At 39.4% G+C, this 16,600-nt stretch overlaps 1 protein-coding gene across 1 annotated transcript in view; it reads left to right on the top strand.

The window, feature by feature from the left end:
* Positions 1-16,600, top strand: part of LIMCH1 (LIM and calponin homology domains 1) — a gene marked incomplete at its 5' end in the record, with an annotated part of 74,906 nt that overhangs the window by 22,458 nt on the left and 35,848 nt on the right. Inside the window, 3 exons of the mRNA XM_008948515.1 lie at positions 9,092-9,127; positions 13,473-13,599; positions 16,412-16,566. Coding sequence (XP_008946763.1) covers positions 9,092-9,127; positions 13,473-13,599; positions 16,412-16,566 — 318 coding nt within the window. The remainder of the gene's footprint in view (positions 1-9,091; positions 9,128-13,472; positions 13,600-16,411; positions 16,567-16,600) is intronic.

Raw genomic sequence — 16,600 nt, forward strand, 5'->3', positions numbered from 1 at the left:
TCAGCAGGTGAAATTTGAACCTGAAGATGACCTTGTAGGGCTGTTGATTTTGGTATATTACAAGAGTCAACATACTTAAACTTCTTACCATATACTTTCACAGGAGAAAGAGGAGTGGAAGACTCTTGCACTGTTCTAAGTAGAAGCTAAGGGATTAGACCACCCTTCTTGATGGAGGGTGTATGCAAAGCATACAGCAGCACAGAGATGTCTATTCCAGCTATTTCTGAAGCTGCCGTGAGCAGAGATGCTCATGGGGGAGAGGGGCAGTAGTTAACTTTGGAGTGCCATCAGCCAGTGTTGTCTGTTCCCTTAAGTGAAGTCTCGATCCTTCAGAGAAAGCTTAAGGGAAAAAGTTGCCTTTGGCTAATTTGAGAGAGTGCTCTCCACATCTCTAACAGGGATCCTGTGTAGCAGCATAACAAGTTGAAGGCACGCAGTTTTGGGTTGCTCCTCTGTCCTCTGAGGAGAAGCCAGGCTGACCTGTCAAGGATGGCTTACTGCTTCCCCGTGACTTTCTCTGGCGACTTTGTTGAGCAATACTTTGAAGGGGCAGCTGGGGCTGTAAAATGAGAGGCCTGTATAATGGGCTTTCAGGGCTTTAAAATGCTTTAAACCCCAGCTAATTATAAAACTACTGTTTTTTAAAGTAGTAGAGAAACTCAAAGCAACCTATGAACTGTGTAGATTTGCTTTATGTCAGTTTGCTTACTCCTTTGTGGTACTCGTTCTCTCTTTGCGTAGCCAAGATATTTGCAGTCTACAAAAGGACTGCATGGAACACTCTACTGCTTGATATCCAGCTTCCTAAAATATCAAATACAATTTGATTTTTGAACAGTAGAGTTGCCTAGCTCTTGCCATCTGTCTTTTCAGCTTACTTAAGAGTATTGACCGTTACAAGTTAAAATAACCTTAATCTTTCTTGGCACCAGCTGTCAAGGGTCTTTATTGTCACAATCTTCAGTTACAACAAGGCTGTGTTGATATCAGTTGTGTTTCTACCAAGTGTGTTCTAGCATGCCAGTATTATACTGATGCTATCGTTGTAGCTACTGTATATTAACATTGGCATAGAGGGCTTATTCTGGGGGAAAGGGAAGGTTAGGGAAAGAATCATATGGAAAGAATCAAGTGTGGATGTGTGTGCGAAGAAAAACAGTTAAGAATATTAGGTCAAGCAGCCTTGGTGATCACTCAGCTCTTAAAACAACTGAGCCATTAAGAAGTAAAACCGCCAAATAACAGATATTTCAGGATTCAGCGATGTTGACCAGGGATCAGGTATTTGTATCAAATCTTTGTTTGACGTTTTTTCAAGAAGTTTAAGACTTTGATTTACAGTACTACATCCACTGCATCTGGTATGTTAAACTAGTCCATACTGGTTCTTTTAGCTATAGCTAAGGTAAGTAAAAATCCACCATGGTGAGTTTCTGTGTGAAATCCTTGCAGATTTGTTACTTGTAGATGATAAGTTTTATTTATAGCAAGGCTTTGCCCACTCTAACAGCAGGCTGGAGCATATTTGATTAACTGTGCTTGTTTCTTGACCTGGAGATGAGTGCTGCCACTGCCTTCTCCTCCCTTGGTGTATCAAGAGCTTTATTTAATTTTACTCTGTGTCAGTAAAAACCCAGCATGTGAAGACAACAGAAGCACTCCAGACATCATCCTTCGCAGGGACAACCCCTTCATGAAATGTTATCAAGGGAAGGATTCTGGTTCAGAAGATGAAGCAACCAGCAGAGTTCCTGATTTAGAAAAGGATGACTTTGCTACCCGGAGAGCCAGAATGAATCAACCCAAACACACAGTACCATTTAACTCCTTTTTAATTGGACCCTATACAAGTAAAGACAAAGGTAAACTGGAAGATGTTAAAAAGCCATTGCAGATGGAAAAGCAGGAACATGCAAGGTGTGCATTCATGGTCTTTTTCTTCCTATTATAATGCTTAATTTCACATGGCTTATTGCTGTGTAGGACTAAAGCTGTCTTGGCTACAAAAAAGCTTACAGGGTTAAGTAAATGCAAAGACTTTATCATAAAGTGAACAAAAAAACCCCAGATGCAGATTAACAACTGTAATTTTTTTGTTAGAGTATCAGGACCAGGAGCTTAAACTGTCTGTGAGTGTAAGTAACATAAAGACTGAGCGCTTTTGTTTTCTAAGCCCATGAGCATGAGTAGTGGATAAGAAACTCGGAAGATATGTTTTGCGTCTGAGCTGTTTTGCTGAGCACTTTCAATGCTGATTTTTAGATGCATTTGTTTCATCTAATGCCCTTTTAATATCCTGCATAAAAAATGAACTCAGATAAGCTTTTAGTTAAGGCACTGAATTTATATGTCTACTATACCACATTGAAATGTGCTTCATGTAGTCCTAATGTTTCTTATACAGCATTGTTTTGGGAAATGAAGTGTGGGTTACGAGGTTTCAGCCTAGAAAATCTCTTTATTTCTTCAGTTCAGTGATACAGACATTTAAGAAGTTGCTGAACACAAGGACTGATATGCAAAGATCTTCAGAAAACAAGTTTATTTGTTCGATCAAGAAGTGATTACAGTGAAGCTTGGCTGTAATAACTGATACATTCAGAAAACTTCTTTAGTAAAACTTCTTTAATGCAAAATGTGCCTTTCAAGTGCTGGTAATTTGATTATATTAACATTTTCCTAATGTTTGGCAAGGCATCTGAAGAGCACATAACCAAATTTTAATATTCTAATGCTATTGACATGACTCTAAGATCAAAGAAATTCTGTAGCATGTTTGTGAGCAAAACTTGAATTCACTTTGCTAATAATATGAAAATGAGATATTTGTAACTATTTAAGATAAAGCTTATTGCAGAAATGCTTAATGCAGTAATAACGTAAAGATTTTTCTTGCTTGAGCTAGGAATAGGAAGTCATGTGAAGAAGTGGTCTCAATGGTGCAGGAGCAGGGCAGGGTATATGTGAGGTTTCAACTTCAAATGATTCATTCCCTGTTTACTTCCTAAAATTAACGTATATCTAATCATACAAATTCAGTTTTATTTTCTTGTCCTCTGAACCTCTTCTGTTGACACTGACTTATTGCCGTCCCTCAAAATATCTTCTCTTGCTGAATTGGAATGTGCATTGAATTAGAAGAAGACGAGTGCACATGGCATCAGCAAGGCAGATAGTGACAAGTGAGGATAACCCACTTCTGCAAACTGAGAAGACTGAGCTAGAAGAGGAACAGCAGGTGAAAGGGCCTGATACTGAGAGAGAGGATTTAGCCACACAGAAATCTCAAAGCACCCTCTCTCAGGTGCAAGAAGATGTAATTTTTGCGAATGCCTCTATAACAGAAGCAGATCTGGAGACCTGGAAAAGATTGAAACTGTCAGGGGAGCCCAGGTATGGTTTCTGCCTGTGGACAGGATTGTCACCCTGGGACGCATGTTTAGTTTGTCACAATCCAATGTGTGTGCTTGTGGTTTTAAACTTGAAGAATGCCTCAGTGACAACCAGTCCTTACCTATTTCAGTTTTCAGAAGGAGTCCAAAATCTATGCATGGATGCTATGTATCATGAAATGAAAACGTGTCCGTCGTTTAGGGCACTGTCGTAGTTTCACAGTCACCTCCCTGGTGGACGCTCTTAATGTTATGTAAGAAGAGTCCCTCTTGTGTTGTTGCTGAGTCTGCTTTGAGGCTGCCTGAAGTTTCACAGCACAAAGATCCAAATGGCACTGCTAACTCAGTAGTGCTACTCTGCTGCTAAATAAGCTGTCTTCAGGACTCAGGACATTATACTTTGGGGATATTACCTGAGGATCAGCATCTCTTTGCATTAATGTGGCTATACTGCTTTTGAGACCTGAGCTAATGTATCTGCATGGTATAGTATTCCAGCGTTGAGTAAATACAAAAATATTTGCTCAATAAGTATAAAACAAAAACATTGTTTTCCACTGCAGCATGGGGTTCAGGTGCCTCATGGTGTGGTGTAGATGTGCTCCTATTATAAACTAAACCTCAACAAAGAGAGACATTATAAAGCAGTTATTCTAAACTATTTCCCTATGGAGATGGGCTATAACATATGCAGGTGATTTGTGACTCCAGTAGGAAAGGATAACAACTCCAAGCCTTCCTGTTCCAGTGCATGCCATTTGCAAATTAAAGGTGGCCATCTGCTCAGGCATTCTCTTCTAAAAGTGTGGTTACTCTATGTAATTTTAGCAGTAATACAAACTGTAAAAATTCAATAATTCCCTCGTTTCAAAGATGTTAGTAGTCTTTCCATTACTTTTGAGGTGATTTATTAAAATCAAGATACAGTCCCTTTGGTTTAGGATAAGTGAATTGCCCTTGCTAATGCTCTCATGCCACTGGAACTCCCCCGTGACAAGGTAGGTGTACTGGTGCCATGCAGTCCCATGTAGAGCATGGCCCAGGTCTACAAGAGCAGGTGAAGGAACTATGGCTTTTTTAGAACTGAGTCTGGGATAGGCCATATGCTACATTTTGTCCCCCAAGGAAGAGCTTCCATGGATGTGCTCCCAGAGTTTCCCCAACAGGTCTGTGGTGTCTTGCAATTTTATCTGGCCCTTAGTATGCTGTGGCTATTTATACCTGTGTCCTGGAATTTTGAAATAAAAACCTTCAAAACATTAGGAGCATTTCATTTGCTTTATTCTGGGGTCTCACATTGTGGGGATTCTTTTATTCCTCATTCTGACTAGTGAAGAAGATTTCAAATGTCCCAGTGACACTCCACCACCAGCCGAAATCATGGTGAAAGCAGCAGCCCATGATGATTTTGCTGTCCGCAAAGCCAGAGCAAACAAGAAGGCTGGTAGCCCCAAGCAGAAGTTTGTGCATTTTGGACCAGTAACTGAGATTGATCAACAGAAATGGGACAAGCTCGTTATTGGCAGAGGTTCATCCAAGAGTGGAACAGAAGAGGAAAGCAAGAAAGACAGTGTGGAGAGTCACTCTGGAGTTGAAAGTTCTCCTTCAACTAGTGTTGGCAGTCTTGGGTTTGCTGAACACAGCGATGAAGTACCTAAGCCACAGAATGAATCCAGGTATTTGGTGTGGCTTAGGACGCTCTGCTGAGATGGAAATGAGACCTGTTCTTGCCAGATGCTGATCTGCATGGCGTTGGACTGCAGCATAGACCTAATTGCTGTTTACCTGCACGGCCTTGTTCAGAAGTCATCTGAAGCCTTCACAGTATCTTAACATGTTTAGCGTTAAGCAAAAAAAATGCTGTGCAAAGGTCTTCTGAGAGCTTGCCTCAAAATTTCTGACAGGTGGTGAAATCACTGGTATCTTACAGTCTGAGCTCTTGTTCAAGCTTTTTCTGCTTCATGAATTCCAGTGGCTTTGCGCTGCCTGCTTTTGGCACATTAGGAATTTGTTGTTCGGCTTGCTGGCCTTATTGGCGTTCAAGAAATGCTTTCTTCAGACCTAGTGGATTTACTTTCCTTTTGAAGATGTAATGCTGAAACCAGGGTGTATTTGTGCTCTGTTTCTGGCGTTTATCTGGTGCAGAATTACAGCCCTAGGAAGTTAATGTATTAACAGAGCTTAAGTTTCTTTGGCTTTTCTTTATTACTCCGTCTGGCTGTAGCAAGAATTTTTAACAGATGCTTTTAACAAACAGTTCAGTTAAGTTTGTGTGTTTATAGAATGGTTGGAAATTGAGCTGGAGGACTCCCCTTCTTACCTTTCATTTGACCTGAGAACGTTTTGTCTATCTCACTCTTCCTCTCCATCTCCTCACTAGGGAGGAATCCAGGTCAGGTACAGATGACTCTTGCAGGAGAATGCCATCACCTGTCCCAGCTTTTGATGTCATCTCTGACAAGAAAACCCTGTGCAGTTTGAACAAACAGCAAGAAAGCACCAAGGAAGAATGTGATGGGCATTTACCAGATATTGAGAGAGATGATATGTTGGTTAGGAGGATGGGCACTTTTCAGAGGCATACCATTAGCCCCATTCCCATGCATTGTCCTCCCCTGTCAGTAGCTCCTCATCTGCCGCAGCAGCGGCAAGGAGAAGCTGTAGCTTGCGAGAAGGATTTGAAGACTCTGCAGGAAGCAGAAAGGTCAGAGAACAGAAGCAGACCCCTCTGAGCTTCTTGCCTGGTTTGTGTGTCATGTTAGCTTGGATCAGTCAGCAGCGTTGTTTGATTCCTCACATGGCCTTAAAGACGTGTTTTACTCATTCATCATGGCGTGTGTTCTGTTTTATGAAATCGCTTACAAGAATGTATCCTATGAACACAATCCAGTCTGTTTGCTTTCATAATATTTAAGTACTTCATTTGTTAATTGCTGTTCAGCTTGAAAATAGTCTTTCATCTTTTGGGGGGATATCTTTCACAATCTGTGCTGCTTTGTCCAGACTTTTATGACAGCTTCCAAGTGGATAATTCCTTGCATACATTTTTATACCCAATCCCCAGCTTCTAACGAATCACCTATGTTGTGTGGCCTTCAGTGTAGTTTCCCTCTTGCTCTCACTCCCTGTGCTGTAGCTAAAGACGCCTAATTGTTTATCACTCTGCAACTGTGTTTTAAGTAACAGTACCCCATGTTGCCTGAGCAGCCACTTGCCTTTGGGCTGCACAACTGAGCTTTATCATGGAACAGTGTCACTTGTCTCTCTGAGCAGTATTGTCACACAAGGAGAGAGCCAAAAACAGCTTGAAATCTCTCGGCTGCAGAGTAGTGGAACAGAAAACAAAGTGAAATTTCCAGATCCGCAAAGAGATGACATGCTGGCCAGAAGAACTGGAGCTTTTCTAAAGCAGCCTGGGCCCAGCGTTAAGCAGTTCCTTCCCATGCCATTTTCAAAGCAGCAGAATAAGCAGGGCCCAGCTAGAGAACTTGAGAAGAAAACAAGGTAAGAAAGCTGTGCTTCTCTCTTGTTAGCTGGCCCTGTGGGTTGTTTGCCATTATCTCTTGATCTGCAAGAGTTGCTGTTGGCCTAGCAGCTTTTTCTGGAATGCATGTCCTCAATTCTGTGCCAATTCTTTCTGCTCAGAAGGCAGCAATGCAGGGTTTCTGGCCCCTTTGATAGAGCCCAGTTAAAGACTCCGAGCAGAGCTCTACCACATGCAAAATTCTCACATGTGGAAATGGATGTACATAGCTAGATTGTGTTAGATTTACAAAGGTTTCCGGTTAAATAGGAGCTGATCATTACAGATGTTTCCAGCTAGAAATACAGGTGCCGGATAAGGAAGGTTAGGTGCTTGTCTTTGGTTTAGTTGACGTAGTGACTTCCGGAATGGAAGTAGAGAGATCCCAAGATCTCTCCTGCTAATGCTTGGTGTCTTTCTAAGCACCTTTTTTCAGATGCATGAGGCTAGGTGGGGAAGCTGGTGGTTTAAGCCTTTGAACAGTTATCATTGACTAGTTGAGCCACATGCAAATAGTGGTGGAAAGGCTCTGATTTATCATCCTCTTCAAAGTACATGAGGAGAAGAATATGCATGTGCCTGTGCATACAAAGATGAAAAACAAGTGTACAGCTCAGCCAGGAGAAGAAAAAGTCATCTACCATAGAAATGAACAGTGATCTGGTGTTGAAAAGACTTTCAGTTGGATAGCTTGAAGTAAGTACTTAATACTTCAAGTCTTGGTGGTGTCCAGGACAGGTTGTGTTTCTGACTTAGAGGAATGGTAGCACAAGTATTTGAATCTCTATTAAAACTAATTTTTATGTACCTGCCTCACTTGACTTGACACCTATAAGCTATTTGGCTTTGTGGTTTTGTTGAGTTTTTTTTTTGTTATAGTCATGCTTTTCATTAAGTTCATCTGATTTTTCAAATGTTGTTTAATAAGTCTTTGCACTGCTGCCTTTGGCTCACTCAGGCCTGAAAAATGTCCACAAGTCTGCATTATAAGCTCTGGAAAACCTGTAATACAACAACCACAAGAACAGCAGCAAGAGCAGGAAAAACACAATCTCCCTCCTTCAGGACAAGATGAGACTATTTGTACTGCCCAAGTGGGTGAAGGTAGCCTTAATGAAGTCCACCTTGGTCAAACATCTAAGCTTCAGGAGGTTCCTGATGAAAACAAAACAGAAACATCGTCATCCAAGGATGAACATCTGCAAACGTGAGCTCTCTGTGGTGTGAATCACGCAGCTTGTACGCCCCTGTGTGCACACTTCAGAAGTCAGATTGTGCATAGCCTGGTGTGTTTTCAGTCCAGACTAAACTCCTGGATGTCAGTAATACACTTTTTAGAAACAGAGTAGTTGCGTAATGCATTTTCTTCTGAAATATTTGAAATATGGAAATGAAAGCTCATTGAAAGGAAATATTTTATTACAGTATATGTGTTGAATTTTGTTTTTTTAAAAAAAAAAAGATTTATGAATAGCAGAGGTTCAACTGGACCCTGCTCTTTTAGAGATGTGTATCTTGCTTCTCCACAGTTAGAAAATGTTGTAGTGTCAACTTTTGTACTTTGGATGTTCTTTATGATAAATCCCAGATACAGATGTGTGATTTGCATGGCTCTAAGCAAGACTGTCACTTTGGAGAATGACACTGACTTGTGTTGTATTACCAATGCCCTTTTTCAACTATGCACATATTTCTCAGAAAAACCCAACAACAACAAAAAAAAGGAAATTCTGTGGCTTTCTGCCTATAGTATTTGACTCTTCCATGCTTCATTAATGGTGATTCTGAGCACTGCTGTGGAATGTAACTGTTAACTTTTATCTCCATTTATCATGTGTGGCACGTAATGCGAATGTTGATATCTTGTCTGTTTTCAATAACTATTTTCTACACCTATTTTAGGTATACTTGAGCAGATTTTTATAATGGGGGCATTAGTATGGGGTCAGGGAGGGATGGGTGGTGGTGTTCCTAGGTAGTTTGACTTCCAGATGATTAGGTAAGTCTTGTTTGCTGAATACATAATCTATGAACAGTATGATTTTTTTTTTTTTGTTTGCTTTACTAGTACAGGTTGGATATTCAGGTAACAATTACCCAAATTGTATAGGTCCACTTGCAATTGCTACTTCGTGTATTTATCAACGCTCTCATTTTATATTTGGTCTTGTAGATTCGGCCCCAGAACTGCTGTGTCTGATGACGCAGAGTAAGTTGTCTTGTGTTCACAAGATTCTATTTTAAACAACTTACACTGCATGCTTTCCTGTCTTTCTACTAATTTAAAATGCAGTTGATGCCTCATTATTATTTTGCAGTTACAGCAAACAAATTTTTCAGAAAAGCACTGAAAAATGGAATGCAATATGGCTTACATTGCAGCTAAAAATAATTTTTATATAAAAGCCCATAAAAACTGAGCATAACACTAATGTCCAGCTGCTGCTTTAAGTATTGTTTCCTTTTTATTTTTTTTCTTTCTTTCCTTTTTCTTTTTTTTTTCTTCTGAATTTCCATTGCCTCTAATCAGCTACAGGTAAAGAGAATTGGGCTGGATCTGGGCTGGGTGTTGAGGAAAAAAAATGAAGTATGACCTATACAGGAAGAAAAAAGATATCCCAAAGTAAAATAAAATGCATTGTGATCTTTGGAATAATTACCAACAAGATACATCTTTACCTATTCCTATATTGTCTTTTAAAAACTCTCTCTTGAATCTCTTTTAGGTTGTGTTTAATTTAATAATGTACTAAGCTTCATTTTTTTTTTAAGCTCTTCACCTTGATGCTTTACTTATGACAGAAGGAGTAGGACTGTGACATTTATTGCAATCATGCATTTTAATTGTGTATGTGTGTAAGCTGTAGTTCAGAATAGTATATAATGTTATTTAGAAAGCTCTATGAAAGTATTAGCTATTCTCTGTCTTCCAGATTAAATTGCAAAATAGAAACAGCATGGAGGGTTTGGGTTTTTTTACCTAACAAGTATATACAGAGACTTATATATACTTTCTTTTTTTTTTTACCCTTTCCTCTAATGATAAAGGCTAGAATCATGGACTGAATATTCTTTACAAGATTTGTACTTTTACACTGAGCAAAGCCTGTGTCCTCTGACCACTGAGTAGATGTGAGCATTTTAAAGCAGCAAAAATCTGTTCAATCAAATGAAGAGATGAGAAAAAAAGAGCTTAACGACACAGAAGTGTTATAATTAACAATGGGGACTTTCCTGCTGTTTTAGAAAGCCTACCTGTCTGACTGAGTTGTCATTTGTTCTCCCACATTCTTGCTTGTCTGTACTAAATGCCAACATGAGAGAAAGTACATGGAGATCCCTTCAAAGAAGCATTGCAATGGGTTTGATTGTATAATATGAGAGTGGTAAATTATTCCACTTTGATTCTGGTTTTGTTTTAAAAGGCAAAACAATAAATATTCAGGACTCATCATCCTTTCCAGATATGCCACAGGTTACAGAGCAACTATTTTCCTAAACTCTCTTTTAATTTATTAGAAACATAATATTGTGTTTTTCTTTCTGAAGATAAAGTACTTACAAAGAATCAAATAAAACTTGTGTCTCAAGTAGGTAAACATAAATTGAATGGACATTTAAAATGCTTCCAAAATGTTTGCAAAGTCTCCTTTGAAAACTCTGTAACTTGAATTCATTGTTAGACTAGGTAGTTTATTCAAGCAGCAAAATTAGAAACACTTCTTATTAGACTGAAAAGGTTTCCTTTGCTGGTTAGGGTATGCTGGATTTTGTCATCAGTCCTGCTCTGTCTCAAGGTCCAGAAGAAGCAATACTTAGTATTTTGTTGCTGATGAGCCCCATTCACACCTCCATAAAGAGACAGGGCTGAATTCTGGTCGTAGCATGACAGTCCACTGTACGTTAGGCTTATGCTTTATACTTTAATCCTGATGTTCAAATAATAGTAAGCTGAGATTTTTTTAGTATTTGTTTACTAGAGTCTGATTCTTTAGCCAGCCAGCCTGTCACTTTTTGTTTTGTTGGAGTTTTTTAAGTCTTAGTATGCCTGTGAAATGGTAATGCAGCCACATAATAAATGCCTTGCATAGAGATTAACACATTCTCATAAAAATAGGTTTAAAACCTTATTTCTCACTTTTAAATTTAAATAGTCTGAACACTCCTTGGTTTTCATCCAACACTTGTTCAGACCTGTAAAAAAAAAATTGCTGCATGATATCACTGACAAGAACTGTAATTTGTGAGAATACACTGTTGGTCTACACACTTTTTTTTTTTTTTTTGCTCCCAGATCTTTGCTAGAATGACAGATCTGGTACTCATGTCAGCAAAGAGACCTCTTCCTTCCAGAATTCAGTTACAATACTCAGAGCTTTGCTAATGGTAGAAAATTCATGAACATGAATTTGGTACAGTTACATCTTCCCCATCTACTGTAGAACTTTCAGCTGGCCTTGTCCATATGTTCAGAAAAGCAGGTGGTTCTCCTTGATGGTTACTACATATTGGTCAGTGTATAGCACAGCGCTTTGAGATGTGTCTCCTTCAGATTGCTCTCTTGGGAAGACACATTTTTGCAATAACACATTGCTGCAGAGCTGATACTTGAACATACCTGCTTGTTTATCCATGCGAATGAAGGCCCAGTAGCAGGAGCTGGCAAATAGAGAAGGTGCATGTGGGGTTGTTGTGTACAGTTTAGTTCCTCGCCTAGAGTGAAACCTTTTTCAGAGTACCTTTTTTATTGCACTGCTAGTAGCCTTAAAACCTTTGGTTTTCTGTCCCTGTGTGCACCCTGAGAGACCTGAGTGAATGCAGGGAATAAATACTGACCTTTCATTAGGACATAAGGGGACTTTTGGTAGAAAGTATTTTTATTTTCCCATCCCAAATGGCAGAGGGTGAATACTTGTGCACTCTACTAGAATCAGTTATCACCATTGCAGGTCTTCTGTTTTCTTCTACTGTATGTGAATGAAAATTTTTCAACAAAATTTTGAAGGGTGTAAGAAAGGAGCTACACAACCAGTTTGACCCAGTAGGCACAAGTTGGCAAACACTTAATACCTAAAGGCTTTTCTTAGTGTGAATTTCAAAAGCTCTTAATCTTAAGGGTGACTTTCTTATAAGTAATGCATCTCCCAAGTTAGCTCACCAGTCCGCAAAATATCACTGATATTTAAATGTTCCTTAGTATGTGATGTGTGCCTTTAGTTTTAAAAGCAATAAAACTTGCCATGTCTTTAGGTTCTGTTATTTAGGAGTGCTCCAATCCAATCTTGAGCAATGCAACCCTTACCACTACCCACGGAGAAACCCAAATTAGTGTGCCCTTCAGCACTGGGTTTAAGGAGTGTAGTACAGTAATACACAAACCTCTCTGTTCATGCTTCAAGGCAATAAGATGTGTGTTCTGTCCTTCACTTCTGAGTAAATACCTACCAGCAGGATGGGATCTGTGCATGTCCTTTTCCATTCACTACCCAGACCTTCCCATTTTCCTTGGGAGTGGTTCATTCTCATCCTTGCTTGCCTCAATACAAATGTTGGCTAAATATGCGTATGCACAGCTTTCTCTATCTGTTCACTTTGATTACTGAGAACACAGTCACTTACAATTTTATCTTCGTTGGGTGCTTCTACTGTGAGTTGGCTCATTGGCTCAGCTAAAGCTGTAGGTGATTCTTTGAAGACTGCTGTGAAATCACTTCATGCCAAACTGCATGGCTGAGTTTGGGTTTTTTTTTGCTTTTAATGGCACAACTCAGATTATGTTTTACTAATAATGGCGGAGGGGAAGTAGTAAGCATGTTATCTTTGTGTGAAGGTCTGTATATAACATGAATGGATGTAGAAAGTCAAACCATGGCCTTTTTTTCTTTAACTTTCCAAAGGTCAGGGACAGAAATAGAACATGTAGAAAGAAACTGTTTTGTCCTGAACGTCAGCTTTTCCTTGTTAGGTTAGCTGCATTAATAAGTTAATGCTGATAGCATTGAGTTTCTTGGAGGCAGGGAGGGGAGAGGAGGAAGCACCATGCTGTTGGTGCTGCGTGTACTTCTGGTAGGCTCTCCCTAGTTTTGTAGCAATAGCATTTAGCAGCCATGCTGCCCTTAATATACTTCTCAAGCCTCTCTTGTTTTATGTTGAAATGGAAGCTTCTGTCTGCAGTGTAAATTGGAGGGGTCTCTCAAACTCAACAGGAAACAAATCTTCAGAAGGTAAAATGTTCTGAACTCTGCTCTGAATAGAACAATTTTAATAGGAACTGTTGATGAAGGTGTAATGTTCATAGTGCTTCTTCACGAGAGGCAAAGTTGTAGTCAACTAACGAAAACAAGAGAAAGTTGAGGAGTATAATGCCTGAAGTTCTTTGTGGGAGCCGTGGGGATGCTCACTGGTCCTTCTAGGGGACTGCTGCTTTTGGGAGCTTCGTAACAATGCAAGTGTCTGATTCTGCTGTAGCACCTTCATGTGGCTTTAGCTCTAACAAGCTGAAGGAATATGAGCCTCTAAATAACACTGCTCTGATCATTTCCCCCTTGTTTTAGGAGTATGAGCATGTTTGACATGAGATGTGAAGAAGAAGCGGTGACTCAGCCTCATAGCAAAGCTCGCCACGAGAAGCTGCAGAACGTACACAACCAGCTGAAAGAGGATGAGACCAGATGGCAAGATGTGAGTATGCAACACTGTCTGCAGTGCTGGCATTGAGGCCAGCTAGCTAGGCAAAAAAGTACAACCTGCTAAATCTGCAGTTGTTCTCTAGCACTAAAATAATCAGGAGCTTTTTCCCCCCCTTGTGTTTTCTCCCCCCAGATGGATTGTTACTAAAAGCATAGAAGTTCATAAGTTGATGTAAATTACAGAATACAAGATCTCCTTGTGCTTCTGCCTGTGCACCATCTGTTTTGCTTTAAAAAAGAAAAAAACAATTAAACTGTCATTAGGTAAAAATAAAAGCAGAACAGCTTCTAACTGCTGATCTCTCTTTCATTAGTAAACGGCCAAAGCGACAAAATACAAGACTAAGCAGAACAGTGGATAAATAGGTTGGACTTGGCTTTAATAAATTTGCACAGGTACAGAAAATACCAACCTTTTCCATCTTGTCCAAGCAAACACATTACCTTTCAAGTTAGCTACACCTTGTTTGGGTTACAAGTCCTTCCTAAACCCTCTTTCTTCCATGTTCTTTTTTAAGTTTGTATTTGGCATTATCTTCAGCAAATAAGTAAGGACACCAAAGCATGATTTGCAGCTAAATTAGGAATTTTAGTATCAACCCTGTTCGTTCCTAAAGACTGATTTTCATTGAGGAATTATTTTAATGAAACAAACAAACAAAAACAAGAACCACATCTCTTCAAGCAGCCAGTACAGTAATTTCCCACTATAAGGAGAACTACTGTGAAACATCGCAGAGAGATCTTTGGTAGAAAATTCAAGGAGAAGCAAAAAGAAAACCCTAGTATATACAACTAAGAAGTAACTTTTCATAGTAGAACAGTGAAGGATTTCAGCTAAGAGGTCTGTATGTGTGGGAAGCCATAATTTCCCAGCAGAAATAAGAATAAGTCCAAAGGCATTTGAGAGGTTCGAGAACTCTTTGCTGTTGAATGGAAAAACTTCTGAGCTAAAGTACGTAAGGTTTCCAGGCCCTCAGCACCTTTTACACTGAACTAAAAGTTCTGAAGAGGTACTGGAATGTCCTTGGCATTTAGAGGGCTTTGTGGAGACGGCACCATATTCATCATCTGGGTTTTTTTTAATATGGGTGTGCTGTAAATTTGCCAACAATTAACAGTTTCATGGCTTTTTAAAATTACTGTTATTCTAAAGCATCAGAGCTGTAAAAGATAAACACGTCTGGTTTTTAATTACAAAAAGAGGAGGAAGGCTTATGTTACAAAATTTGCTAATGAAAAACTAATTTCCAAACAATAGGCAATAGTGGGAGTAGCTGAATAAAGAAATGCTTTGGTACTTCAATGAGAATAATTAGTAACTGAGCAAAATGAAAGGCCTATGTTTTAAGAAGGGGATTATAGACTGATATATGTAGGTCATTTGAAGAAATACTTTAATGAGCATTCCCTTGAGTGTAATGTCAATAATTTGTGGTTTTAAGCCAAATTAAAAGTGACAAGATTTGTTCCTGTTTTTAGTAAAGTAAGTTATGCTTGCAGTACTTTCTGCTGTTTACCAATAAGAATGCAATTAAAATATTTGGAAAACCATGTAGTTAATGAAATAGCCTTTGAATTGAGTATTTGTACAGAACTTCTGGTTTTTATTACAACCAAAATTTGTTAGAGTGCATGAAACATAATCTGAATACTAATCTCCTGATGTTGTAAAGGTAATGACACATGTGTCCCTACAGTTTCTTAGGAAGTTATTTTTCTTTGCAGAAGTTATTTTTTGCAGGGGTTATTTTTTACATGTAAAATTTTGTTCCTCTATTAATTGACTGCAAAGAAATTTTACAGCTTAGGAAACTTCTTTACTGTAATACTTTTACTGTGAAGATCTTTTCTCTGTACCCTCCATGACTTTGAATTAGTAACCCAAGCAGGGTGCAAGACGGTTGCCCATAACAGGTATCTCCTGGGACTCTCTGGTTTTGTGTCAGGCTGGTTTTGCAAGAACAGTAAAGAAGCAGAATTAGGGGATCTTATGGACCATTTTGGGCTGGCAGATTCCAAAAAGAGTGAGATCATTACTTCAACAAGGACATACCTGCATAGCTGGATACAAGCCATAGACTTTTTGCTCAGTTGTGTCACACCACCCACATGTGAGCACTTTAGCCTCTAACCTGTCTTGCTCAGATCTGAGTCCAAATATTGGAGGGTGCCCATGAGGAAGAATCTTAAGTTTGGATGTTGAACTGGATTTTTTTGGTTAAAACAAAGAAAAATTAAAGTCATGGCTCAATTATGCTTGCATGTAGTTGGCTGATAGCAGCATGGGTAAAGTATGGGACTGTCAGCTCTCCAGGGCAGCCTATCAGTGCAGCCGTAGTTTGTGGTAAAACAATGTCCCTTCCTCAGTGACGTCCTGACTCTCACACATCTGATTATTAAAATTCTTCACCAAACATATTTTTTTTCTACTTCATCTCTCTGAGTAATTAGATTTTGTCCTTAATGTTGGCCTAAATGAAAATGAGTTCCATGACTGATACTTTTAGGTTAAATTTCCTGGTGTTATTACCTAAGCGTGCTTCTGCAACACTACAAAGCCAAAAAGTAAATACCTCAGTGGAGCTACAAAAGCCTTACTAGATCCCGCTGTTAGGAGAAAAATCAGTCAGGCGACATCTTCATTTTATGGTATAATCTCCTTTTCTCTTTAAAAAATCATCACTGCCTGCAGGTGATAGGAGCCTGGTCTACAGCCAGGAACACACATTGCAAAGTGGCTGGCTAGGTTCATCAGTTTGTGTTTTGCAACTCTGCGTTCAGGTGCCTTCCTTCTCTTGCAGGACCTGGCTCGGTGGAAGAGTCGTCGACGAAGCGCATCACAGGATTTAATAAAAAAGGAAGCTGAGAGAAAGAAAATGGAGAGGTTGTTGGCTGGAGACGGAGCGAATGAGCGCAGAAAAAGCATCAAAACCTACCGAGAAATTGTGGAGGAAAAGTAAGTTGTCCTGCTGACGTGCAGCGGCCAGTCT

The sequence above is a fragment of the Merops nubicus genome, unplaced genomic scaffold (assembly GCF_000691845.1).
Source record: "Merops nubicus isolate BGI_N331 unplaced genomic scaffold, ASM69184v1 scaffold3951, whole genome shotgun sequence".
Lineage (NCBI taxonomy): Eukaryota > Metazoa > Chordata > Aves > Coraciiformes > Meropidae > Merops > Merops nubicus.